Raw genomic sequence first — 13207 nt, forward strand, 5'->3', positions numbered from 1 at the left:
ACGACCATGCTGAGGTCTCTGTATTGCAGTATAAAATGTCTAATTTCATGCCCTGAAAAAACATACCCTCTTTGCTTTGATTACAGCAAGCCACTGTAACTCCCACAAATGCTAACTGAGTCAGGAACCACTTATGTAATGCCTCAGAAACAACTGATCCCTCAATGGGAGACAAAACGGGGCAGTTAGCCATTTAATTGGCTGAGTTTCTTTAGATGTGCCATATTTCAGTATACAGCGCACTGAAATCCCCTTCTTTTTCACAACAGCACATCAAAAACGCACATGGAAAAAAAAAAAAAAAAGAGTGGAACCATAAAAGCCTTTAAATCGTACAGCAGTTTATTCGAACGTCACAGATGTCTACTGATCCCTTGACAGTTTATCTCGAATTACACACTAGATAGTCCCTCTGTTCGTTTTCAAAGCGAAAGAACACGTGGGATTTCACAAGGTAAAATGGAGGCAAAAAATGCTTGGAAATTACATCATGGGAGAAGGAAAGAAAAATTACAGAACATTCTGACATGAAGTGAATTTCATAATCACACCCATGAAATTTCACATTTCACATTTGATAGGTTATGCCTCAGTTACTGAGGAAGTTATGTGTTTGCAATATCAAGCCCTCAGAGAACAACAGTTCTAAACCATCTATAGCCACCAGGATAGACACAGCAGGAATCAATGGGGAACTTTCCATTTCTAGCACAATCCCATTTGTAACAATGGTCAAATCCATAAAAACAAAAATAAATATCGTTATGGGAGTTAAACAACTGCTACACATAAATTGGCAGGAAAAAAAAAGGCAGCTGTTCAAAATATTGCGATATGGCTGTGCAATCAAGTCATCTGCTGTCATGTGTTGCTTAGCGATTCAGTGTAAACACGCAGTGGATTGTCCAGTCATCGCTCAGAAATAGAAAGCTGACAATGCTGTTCATTCCTGGCAGGATTCCCTATGTTAAAAAAATGCAGGCACACTGTAAGAAATGGCTTTTCAGTAACCCCCTAACTAATTCCTGGTGGAGTAAAGACCTGGAAATGACTCGCGCCTCTGTCTGTGAGTGAACCACGCGTGACACAACGGTTCACTGCTGTCCTACTGAGCTCTGTCCAGAGGCTGCGTCTGCTAGACGGTCACATCAGTTCACATATCGAAGCTGGGTCTGACGAGAGGGCACAAATCTGTGTCACTCTTAACAAAATGAAATACTCGTCAACCACGCTGGGAGATTAAGAGCTTATTAAGGCTGTGGTAGATTTTCGTTGGACTGACAATCTTTGTAAAGCTTACTGATGCAATTTAGTTGCCACGAAATTAAGTTTAATAGAGGGTGGACAACAGTACATTTGCTGGTGGTCATTTCGTACCATCAATAAACTGACAGCTTATTTGCCGTTTGGAAATAGAAGCAGAACAGCAATTGAGGATTTAAAATTGTGCTTGTGGTAAGTGTTTATTATTAAAAAGCATAAAGAAAAACATTTCTAATATGGAAAGGTTAAGATGTTGAAGATATTAAGATAAAGATAAGAATAAAGATATTAAGGCAACATAAAGCAGCTGGAAATGTTTTCAGTACAATATATGAAGAACAAGCAATTGAGAGAGAGAAACGGTTGATTTGCCATGGGCAGGTGGGTGGGGCAGAGATCTGTGATGTGAGGAGCACAACTTTGACTGTAGGAAGTCTGCATCACACTGACCCATCAGCTGGCCAACCCAGCTCCCCTTACTGCAGGAGATCAATAACAGCCGGACGGGTGGGGCCGCCAGAAGCTGAGACAGCATGCTCTCTATTCATTTCTCAGCATCTTGGACAATCACTCTTTTATCGCTCTTTTCTCTGTCTCTCTTTCTCACTCTCTCTCTCTCTCTCTCTCACACACACACAGACACAAACACACACTTAGGCTATATGTCCTCTTCAGTGAAATTCTGTGCACTAGTTGCATGCGTTACAAACATAAACAGTCACACACAAACGCAAACACAAACACACAACCACACCCACCCACACAAACACTACCAACACTGACAAGCAAAATAAATCAGCTTCAAAAGCTACAAGCAGTGAAGCTAATGACCCAAATAATACAGCTCATCGAACTGATATATGTAATAATGGCACCTATTATGCAAATGCTGAGATAACAAAACACAAAGGGATGAGTTGTTTTCACATAGACACTGTGTTTCTTTTGTTTCCTCTATTATCTCTTTAAAATATAACACTGATTTTCATCATAACTTTGGGTTGTAGAGCTGTCAGTACAAAACAACACACAAGATGGATGTGCCCTGTGTATAAGAGATTTATAGTGTGTTGAATGGAGATTTGTGATTCAGATGAGACAGAGGGCTGCGGTTTACTGAATGTGGGTGCTGTTTGTGCACTATGGGAGCTTTGGTTCGCTTTCATGTGCCTTGTTACCATAGTGGCCCTACAAGCCAACAAAGAGCCCACTGTGTGTGTGGGAGGTCACAACACTGACCGTCACTCTGCCTTTATCTTCTCAAACTACCAGTGACAACAGCACAAAGACAGACAGTGACTAGAGCCTTGTCTTATGAGACAGCCAAATAAAATTTTACCATGGGTGAGGATTTTGTTTACTTTAAGGTGGTAGGCACAGTGGACCAATATAGAAAACACAGTAACCCTTTTGGGTTTTAAACAACTTGAACTCTGGCCTAACTTTCCATTACAAACACAGACAAATCATAGGAAACTAACAGAACAGTTCTATTAATACATGTTCAGCTATCCAATATTAGCCAGTGAGCATTGAATAATCTGATCCCTTTAATACTATTGTGGATGACCAAACATTATTCTCTGGTGCTTTTGCTGACTCACGTTGGTGGATCTGTCTCATGGCTGCCATCTAGTGGCCTTCTCTTTACATAAACACATGCTCCATCAGTTTGGCACTATCGCTGCCAGGGGAGAGGCGCATGGCCCCAGACTGGGACAGCAGGCAGGAGATTATCTCCTTTGCCAACTGCGGCAGGTTCCTCTTCTCACAGCAATCAGCAATCTCACTCCAGCCTTCTGCATGACACATCTCATCCTCCAGAATGGTCTTCTTCAGGGAACCTGTGAAATATATTTGGAGTATGAGACCTGCACAAACTGAGAAAATGTTTATGGTGTGTGTGTGTCTGTATGTGTGTGTGTGTGTGTGTGTGCGTGTGCGTTTTGAGTGTGTCAGTAAACAGAAGCATGAGGAAATAGATGGAGAGGCATAATATTTTTGTTGTACAGTTGCCAGTGTTTTTAGTATCCACATGCTACTGACAGTGTCACATATCAGTGGGTAAGTCCCTCCTTATATGCCTGTATTAAAGGCCTGTTAAACTGTACTGTCACTTTAAAAACATAATGTGCTAATGAGTGCATCTGTTCACGGTAAACATGACACCTGCACAGCACAACTAATACTGACTGGGGAGCATAAATGCAGACACCTTTTCCTCTTGTGTGAATCTTCTCCAGTAGCTGTAAGGCCAGGTCCTCGAGGTCTGACTTCACGAGGGAGTGACAAACAAAACCCACAGACAGGGGTGCAGGCTTGCCATCACAGTCCTGTGTCAAAGCATCCAGTAAAGCAAGACTGGGACATCCTTTCAGCACAAACATACAGTCATCTGCTCAAAAGAGACAGAGGTTCATGGCAATCAGTGCAAAAACAACAGATAATAATAGTCTGTCATAGCCAAAATGAATACACATGCATAAAGCTAATAAAAAACCCTCTAAAGTTGCTACACAGTCATATATGCGTCATGATATCTTACCATACGTATGTTACGCACCTACAGTGAAGGCTTTATTCTGGTACATAAACTCAACAGCTCCGTAGATCAGACCTCGTTTGCACATGCTCAGTGTGGCCTTCCTGAGCACACCACAGGCCATGTAAACAATGTGCGCTAGAGCCATGCAGGTGTCAGTAACGCGTGGATCTCTGCTCTCATGAGAACTAATCACATCTCCCAGAGCTTCACTGAATGTCAACCTGTAGAGAGAGAGCGAAGAGTTCATTGATATAACTTTATTCACAGCGCCCCAGACCAAACAAAGCCCTAACTTTTACCTTTTAAATCCCCCAAAACTCCCCACATACTTGAGTTTCACACCTGCCATTCACAACCAAACCTAAGCCCAATATTACACCCCCTTCGCTGCACAAAGGAGAGCACAGGTTTCTGCTGAAACAAATCACAGTGTAATCCACTCTTGCCTTACCTATGCTGGGTGACCCAGTGAGTCACCAGCTCCACATAGTTGTGCTGTAGAGCACAGCGTGCAGCTTCCACAGACAGATCCTCCCCCGGCAACTGTTTCCCTGCCTGCACTGACATCATGAGGGCCTGGAAGAACAGCAGCACCGGAGGCAGTTCGCCCTCATACACGGTGACGGCTAAGAGTGAACAAGACAGGAAGTCAGAGGAGTGGCTTCAATGTCTAATTATCATGATCACAGACAGCCAGGGTTACCTATGAAATGAGACGGACGAACGTACATTTAAATCTCTCCATTGTCTCCATATTTCTCAGGATTCCATATGGGGATCTAGCCGCATGAAAGGCAGCCGCCTCATACTCGCCCCCTTCAATGAGGTCCATAAACCTGCAGAAAATAACAGTGCAATGCTGTACAGCTCAACAGACCTGGGTCAAGTGAGTAGTTCAACTAAATGGCTGTTTAAATGACTGGACCTTGTCACAATACTCAGAAATAGTTGATTAACCTTGAGTGCTCCTCTGCTAATATCATTGAGTGTATTAAAAGGAATGCCAAATGAATATTACATGATTCCTTCATCAAAACGTATCATGTTGATTAAAAGAGCATGGTCACAAAGAAAAGGAGTACTGAAGAAAACTGAGAGTCGACTGTCATTGAAAGTCAATGAAATATTTCAAATATTTATTTGACCCAGGTTTAGTGGTTGCAACACTAATTACAATTCTAAAGCAGCTCTTGCACTGAGAGAAGCTTCTCTAACACATTGTTAACACCAGCAGAAAAAAAGAGTCAGCGAGACCATTAACGCTGCGAACCTTTCGATATAGTTCACCAAGAGCTCTGATTCTTTAGCTTTACCAGGATGATCCTCTTCAAATGACACAGTGTTGTCCCAGCAGCAGTCTGCATCCCATGCTATAATAAATTCATACAGACATAAGAACAGAACATATTACTGATTGGTATAACATTAACTTATAACAGACGCAAACAAAAAGATATCATACGGGTAAAGTAAGAGAATAATTCTAAAAGCACTTATACCAGCTGTACAGCAGCAGCACATAACAATGAATGCCCAGTGAATACCTTTCAGCTCAGCCATGCACCTCAGCTGAGAGCACACAAATTCCAAAAGAGGGACATCCGTCCCAGATCCTTCCCAAGCCGTGATGGCTTCACTCATAAATTTCAACTTTTTGCAACTGAAAAAAAAAATTGTTATACATTATATACATACATACATACATGCACACAGACACACACACACACAGATATGTATGTAGTATGTATGTATATGTCTGTGTGTGTGAGTTTTAATTCTTAGATATTTTTTAACAGATTTTCACCGAAGTTGGAGTCTGTCATTCTCCACTGTCAGCTCATCCATATGATCTAAGCAAGCTTTCAGTTTGCTATCCAGGTCTGCTTTAATTTGTACAGGCACATAATGCTTCCTCATTTTCCTCAGTAGATTGGCTTTCTTATGCTCCAGATACTCCTGGTGCTTAGTCAGTGCCACTGGATTCACCAAATCATCAAGTGTCAGACCTGGGAGCAACAGGATGAATTCATAGGACAATAATCAATCAAACAAATCCAGGCAAACCTAACTGAGCTTCAGTAGCAGATAGGCCTTGCTACAAAGCACATAAAAGCAAAAAAAGTTCGAAAAGTGAATAAATAAGAATAACCTAAAGGTACAATGGTAAACAGAATCTAGACATTTGAGAGTTGAAACAGAAAAGCTGATTTAAAAAAATGTCACCTTAATCAATGACTGATGAGTCTGAACATTTTCCCCCTCTGTTTTTAAAAGTAAAACATGACTTTTTCCTATAAAGAGTACACTGTCTTGTTCTGAGGGGTTTTTTTTGGTCAACTCATTTACATTTTAAAAGTAAGAGGTTTAAAAGTAAGCTGTTAAGGATAGTCAGGTAACAAGTTGTGTATATAATGACATACAAGTTAAATGGGCTCCATTCAGCACGCAAGTATTATAATCAGTGATTTTAGGGGACTTACAGAACAACATGTAACACATACTCTGTTTTCTCTACATTAAGCACCAGTTTAAAGTTGTGAAGTGTTAACTGATGATTAACATATTCAAGGGTACTCTAATCAAGAAAAGTTAGCTTTCAAATTAGGTTCATATGGATATTTAGTTCCTGCCTGGTATTTGCCCGACAGGTCTCAGTATGTTGTTGTCTAAACTTTTATCTTGTTGTGAGGGCATTCTCTCTCCCCTGGACTCATCAAGTTTCTTCAGCTCGGCCTGTAATTTAGCAGTGTTCGTCTTGATGACTGCAATCCTGGGAATCAACACAGATTGTTGCTAACACAGGGTAAGCATGTACAAGTTAAATGGACACACATGTGGGCACGGACTCTCTCTCTTTCTCTCTCTCTATTTCACACACACACACATACATACATACATACATACACAACATACACACAATATCAGTCACTGAGTCTACAACGTGGGGCCATAGATCAGGAATCCTGTCAATCGTTGACAGAAACCTGGTATATATGGTAACTTAAAGTGATCTGAGAAATCCTGTGCCAAATCTTACCTTTCTTTTAGCTGAGCTGCTCTTCTTTGATTGTACATCAGTGAGGTAGGCTGAGCTATTAAGCCCTTCAGCTTCCTCCGAGCAAGCATGCAATCACACTCCTGTTTTTTCATAGCACTAATGAAGTCATCATACGCTTTCTTAATGGTAATTAGGATTGTCTTGTATGCACTTGTACGGTCAATGACCTGGCAAGAGGACAAGATAGTCTGCAAAATCACGTCACGTCACTTTTTACAGGTCACAGAGATTTACTGGTTTCACAAGTAACCCTTCCTACCTTATCAAATACGGTGCTGAAAATTAAAAAACGTTGCTCATCAGGTCCCTCTTCCGGACATCCCAAGCGCTCTTTTTCATACTCTATGTACTCTCGTATGGATTGGAGAAAATTCTTATGACTCAAAGATGTAATTGGTGGCAAGATTCTCGTTCCACTTATATCATCACGGTTTGGGAATCTCGAGTGTTTGGTCCAGGACATGGCTCTTTATAACAGTGACTGGCTTTACAGACCGTTCAATTTATGTCATGAACGTTCGTTACAAGTAATCAGTACTGCAGCGTTGCTGGTTGCTATGGAAGTAAGGGGTTTATGGGTGTTGTAGTTGAAATCTCGACCAAAGTAGCAATTCGTAATATTCTGTGAGATAAAATTTAATGTAAATTCTAGTCAAATAAAATCCGTCAATTTTCTTCGACATTCAGTAATTGCAATGTCCGAGTAGTTTCACATAACGTTCACCATTTGTATTTCGAACAGGCTTATTATAGGACTACTAGTCCCTGCGACGTCTCTCAGAAAACCCTGTTTCACAGCTACGAAGACCTCTTCTCATGTTCCGCCATTAGCAAGAGGCTTGTGGTGAGTTTGTGCTCCTAAAATAAGTGAATAATTACAGTAATTATTGGGCATCGGCCGATCCAATATATGACCATAAAGTCATGTAAACACTTTTTTTCTTGTATGCAGGTGGATTCAACGCCAAAATGCAGATTTTCGTTAAAACCCTAACGGGGAAGACCATAACCCTTGAGGTGGGTGCCTGTCTGGCTAACTCGTAGTGCTCATTGATAGCTATGCTAAAGCGTTAGCCTTGCAGTATTGCCAGATATTTTCTTAATGTAACCTGGTTAAATCGTTATGTTAGTCTACTATAGTTTTCAGAATTATTTTCTCTCTTTTGATTGCTTGTGCTCTTTGTATCCGATGAAGCGTTTTTAAGGCCTTAACATGGAAATTAAGTATGCCTGATTTGTGGGTTTATGACAACACGTGTAACCCTCCCCATGTCGCAGTCATGGGAAAAAAGAAAACAGTTTAACAATGGTCAAAATGTGCTGTATGCACCTCTGTAAGTGTGTTAGAGGGGGTTCGACAGCCGTTAAACCAAGGATTATACTCGTCAAACTACAATTAGTAAAAGTCAGACATTAGGTTTTGGTTTTAAGTTTAGAAAACGTCCTCACAATCAGCCGGTAGAACGAGTGATAAACCGATGTTTCCGAATGCAATTCAGATAATTTGTAAAAAAATCACTTGAAACGAACCATCTTAATAATTTCAGGTTGAGCCTTCAGATACCATTGAAAATGTCAAGGCCAAGATCCAAGACAAAGAAGGTAACATTAACTATATTTGTTATTTAAGTATTCTAACAGTGTTTCAGGTGATGGACATGACAGATGGGTTTCTTTGACAACAAACACATGCACAATATAACTTGTGTTCATTGATTTGTGATCAATGTTTTCTAGGTATCCCCCCAGACCAGCAGAGGTTGATCTTCGCTGGAAAGCAGCTTGAGGATGGACGCACCCTGTCTGATTACAACATTCAGAAGGTAAGAACTGATAGTGGTCTAGTGGTCTCAACATTTTTTTTTTTTTTGTTTTTAATTTAACTTTCACAAAGACCTGCAATGCACAAGACAGTTCTTAATACCTGTAATCCTGCATCCTTTCCCCCATTCTTAAGCAGTATAGTGTGCTATAATTACATTCTTGGGTAGAAGTTGTAAACTTGACTTCACTTTGCTTATGTAGGAGTCCACTTTGCACCTGGTGCTGAGGTTGCGTGGTGGTGCTAAGAAGAGGAAGAAGAAGTCCTACACCACTCCCAAGAAGAACAAGCACAAGAGGAAGAAGGTCAAGCTTGCTGTGCTCAAGTACTACAAGGTAAGACCAACAAGAACCCACTCACTAAATGGCCAAACACCGTATGCTGCTGGGAGTGTTTGTACTGTAGTAAAAGTGTACAGCATGCTATCTGTGAGCCCTGTGATTCTGTATTTTATGCATGTGGCCTAGGAGAGGAAAAATGAGTCATTATCTGGGTTGTTTTTGAAAGTCATTTGCTTAAAGCGGAATGATGTTGAACAAGGTTGTTACAGGGTGCTGTGGATTTTTGGCTTGCTCTAAATCACTTGTCCTGTGTGTCCAATTCTAATGAGATACTTCGGGGGGCGGGGGGGGATGTATTGAGTCTTCCAGTGTTATAATTCCATTTGTATGATCGCACAGGTCGACGAAAACGGCAAGATCCACCGTCTCCGTCGTGAGTGCCCAGCAGACGAATGTGGTGCTGGAGTTTTCATGGCCAGCCACTTCGATAGGCACTACTGCGGAAAGTGCTGCCTCACTTACTGCTTCAATAAGCCTGAGGACAAGTGAGCAAATGGACAGTAGTCAATAAAGTTTTCACCACCCAATTATTTCAGTCTCTTTATTTCAGTGTCCATCACATTACTCCTGTTTGCTCTTACATTTCTTATCTTTTTGGTGATTTGAGTCCATGTAAAGGCTAGAAAATGCAGCCCTGTAGGAATGGTGCAATTATGTATCAAACTTTAAAACTTCTGAAGTAGTTTCTTACAAACTGATAATATTTCAGTCTTGAGGGGACCTTACGCTGCATTACATGAGGCATATCAAAACGTAGACTTTATTCTTTGTTGTGAAGACTTAGTAGTTGCCTATCTGTAAATTCATACTGCTTGAGGTCATATTTGAAATTCATTTGCTCTTTGGATCTTCTGCTGCAAATACCTGCAAAGAAACAGACTGCCATGGGGGGGAAAATTCACAGCTAGAGTCAAGTTTTCATCAGATGAATGGTTTCTCATTGGAGAGCAAGAATACTTGTTTTGTATATCTAAATACCTTGTCTTTCCACATCATTACATGGAAAGTGTTGAGTAGAAGAAAAACTGATGTGTGAATAGAATACTATTAAGAATATAGGGGTGTAGGAACAGATCTTGTGATGAAACAATGTTTGACTGCACAACGACTGGATGAGGAGAAGGAATGGTTCTATGGCCTCATGAAAGGTTTCATTTGCTCAAAAGTTTAATGCGGAGGTGTGACATGCTACACTAAACAAACTTCGACAGTTGTGACATGCTAGAACTAGTGTGTAGTTTGGGGATTCCACATGGCAAGGTAACAACATATAAAAATGTGTTCAGAGGGATCTTTTGTCACTTCTTTACCAAATTAAACAAACGGGACAGCCAAGTAAGCTGTTTGCATTATTGTGAACAATGCATTCCTATTGAGAATGGAACTACAAAATGGACTCGGCACTTGATATGTGAATTATGATAATGTGCAATTTAATTTAAAACGCTTGAGACCATAGTCAGACATCCACTGAAACCCATTCCATACCTCAGTTGTATTAATTCACCATGGGAAAAGACTTGTGTGATCAATGGAAAGCTGTGGGAGACCCATCTCAGAATGAAGAAAATTTCATAATGTAGATTCTGTTTGTCATGGGAATCTTATGTGTACCCATGGAGATTCCATCTGAAACCCAGTGGGTACCCCTTAAAAATACACTGTAGGATTCTCCCTCATGGGATTCCTATATTTCATGGATCCCAATTCCTATGGAAATCCAGTGTAATTCTCATAGGAAACTAACTTGTAGAAGCCTTGTGGGATGTTTTCTTTAGGGAACGTCACCCTAGTGTGATGTCCTTACGATCTAGGCCAGACAATGAAAATCCTAATAGAAATCAGCAGAGAATATGCTTCATGAAAAAAGAGACTATTCTCAAAAAAAAAAAAAAAAACCCAGCTAATTTACTTCCTGTAGCAGAGGATTGTTTGTGTGTCCAAGGAAAGTGTTGTCTTTATGTGTGTTCTTAAGGTGTTAGGGCTAGCTATTTGAAACAGAAATGTACACTTAACAGTAGACAAACTCAGCTGACATGTGTCTTATGATCTTTGCTTTACTGATGAAACTGATTCAGACCTGTCAGTGCCTTGGGCAGAGGTAAATAATATCTGTATTCATCAACTGCTTCAAAATGAACATCTCTGTCATTCTCCACTGGATTGCCTACCTGCAATACACTGCCATAGTCAATGCTAAAGTCTTTTCAGTGTAGTCCAGTGTCCCACGTATATTTAATCTATGCAGCAGTCAGAGGCCAACACGCTCATGAAAGATGTATTTGCAGTTCCAGGGATCCTGTGAGCCCTTTACTGTGACAGTTTTGTGGTAGCAGTTTTCATGGTCTGGAACAGAGTACTGCAGTGCTCCAGAACAGAAACCTGGCCCTAAGCCAAAGGATTTAGATGAATTAACAGAAGTTAAGTGAAAATATGAAAGCGTGAAAAAGATGTCACTTTCAGCGCAGATCTTTCTAATGCTTTAATAAGGAGTGATGCACAGCGCCACCTGCTGAGCTCCAGGAGTTTGTTTTGTACTAATCATGAAAATACCTCAGTTTCTCTGCAGCTGGTTTGTGGTGAGGGTCAAAGATAATCGATGCTTTCCCTCAGATACGAGCTCTGATGGTCGTATTGATGAAAAAGAAAAAAAAAGTGTTCCAGTTGACAGAACACTGTTCTCTCATGTCCGATTGCACTTTTGGATTCGTTGGTATGCTTTCATTAATGTAATGTCCGGAGCAGAGCCTTTGCTGTTGCATTGTTGACCAAGCAGCTGTCTCATTAAAGTGCCATCTCCATCCCCGTCCCTGCAGAGCTAATTACAGCTGAAACTTGCAGCTCAGTCTGAACCCTTCTGCTCCCAACTTCCCACTGGAATCAAAGATGAGGATGAAATTTACCCATGAGTTTGACCACAAGTTGTATTATTGAGAAAATGACACTTTCTAAAGTAAATGTTGTGATTTCAGATCTCAGTGTTGAGTTCAGTAGTGTTTCAATTTCTCAGGCAAACTGCATTTCTGGGTGTAAGATGTCTTCTTTTGAACACTACCAAACATTAGGAAAAGTCATTGTAATGTGCTCTGTTTCTGGTGAATATTTATGAAGGATGCTTAATTCACCTTTAAAAGACATTTCTTGACATTTCATAATTGCTGATGATTGTTTATAGTACTTTTTGACTATGTTAAGTATGCATTTTGCAATATATAACTTAAGTTAAAAAAAAAAATGTAGGTATGTTTTTGATCTGTACGTTAGGGCTTTCTCTAGGAAATGTCCCGCTACAGAGCTGTACATGTAACACATATTAGATTTGAAATATTTTGGTTACCAATCAAATATATGGTTGCCAGTGAAAATCTGGAACCAGCCCAAGCACTCTAGTCAGAAGATTAAGCAATGATTATAGACAAACACAATCAGAGAAAACTAAGTAGAAATAAACATTTTTTAAAATATTTATTATACACATTTGAAGGTTCCAGAAATGAGTGAAACTGTGTGTATATGTATAAGGCCGATGAAATAAGAAGCGATAGGATTTAGATAGCCAAACGGGGGTGTGGTTTACATTGTGGGATTTTAGATGCAGTGTCTGTGTATGTGTGGTGGTGGAGGTGTTGTTTGGGATCTCACACTTGCTAATGGGCCAATTCATCAATCAGCAACTGGCTGTCCTTGTTTTTCCTATTTGTGTGACTTCAGTCTTTTATGATTTGAAAATGCAATGCAACTCCAATCATAAGCTTGGTACTGAGTGGTGTTAAGTATCTCGCTAATGTCCATGTAAGTTAATATTTTCTTAAGCCCATTGTTTTATTGATTAAAACATTTGATTATTTGGCAATTAAAGACAAAAAGATGGCACACTGCCAAACACTGGACTTTAATTATGAGTGTGAATCTGCAATAAGTTTGATTAATGTTTCCTCCTGGTTCAGTTAGTTTGGTAAATATTCCCTCTTGGTTTAGAACACTCATTTACCTCTCTGTGAATGTGTGCTGAATATTTGCATACCTAAATGTTTTTACCCCATGCCTTTAGTTTATATTCACTATGTGTTATCATGGCAATACATTTTATGCCTTAAAAATGAAATTATGTATTGTAAATTTTGAGCACAGTGTTCTTCCTTGCATAGGTATATTGTATTTTAAAACTCAAAGATCAT

At 40.0% G+C, this 13207-nt stretch overlaps 2 protein-coding genes across 2 annotated transcripts; one reads left to right on the forward strand and one right to left on the reverse strand.

Moving 5' to 3' along the window:
• Positions 1 to 2910: 2910 nt before the first annotated feature.
• LOC115810384 (clathrin heavy chain linker domain-containing protein 1-like) lies at positions 2911 to 7329 on the reverse strand. Its single transcript, XM_030772315.1, has 11 exons — positions 7126 to 7329; positions 6846 to 7033; positions 6439 to 6578; positions 5613 to 5814; positions 5353 to 5468; positions 5079 to 5178; positions 4538 to 4644; positions 4260 to 4434; positions 3827 to 4029; positions 3479 to 3658; positions 2911 to 3107 (listed from the first exon to the last, which is right to left on the reverse strand). Exons 1-11 carry the CDS (start codon positions 7327 to 7329, stop codon positions 2911 to 2913), a joined length of 1812 nt encoding a protein of 603 aa, XP_030628175.1.
• Positions 7330 to 7663: 334 nt separating this feature from the next.
• On the forward strand, positions 7664 to 9559 carry LOC115809346 (ubiquitin-40S ribosomal protein S27a). The gene is made up of 6 exons (XM_030770947.1): positions 7664 to 7710; positions 7819 to 7883; positions 8414 to 8468; positions 8604 to 8689; positions 8892 to 9023; positions 9369 to 9559. Exons 2-6 carry the CDS (start codon positions 7836 to 7838, stop codon positions 9516 to 9518), a joined length of 471 nt encoding a protein of 156 aa, XP_030626807.1. The 5' UTR covers positions 7664 to 7710; positions 7819 to 7835; the 3' UTR covers positions 9519 to 9559.
• The last annotated feature ends 3648 nt before the right edge of the window (positions 9560 to 13207 follow it).

Source organism: Chanos chanos, chromosome 4 (assembly GCF_902362185.1).
Source record: "Chanos chanos chromosome 4, fChaCha1.1, whole genome shotgun sequence".
NCBI lineage: Eukaryota > Metazoa > Chordata > Actinopteri > Gonorynchiformes > Chanidae > Chanos > Chanos chanos.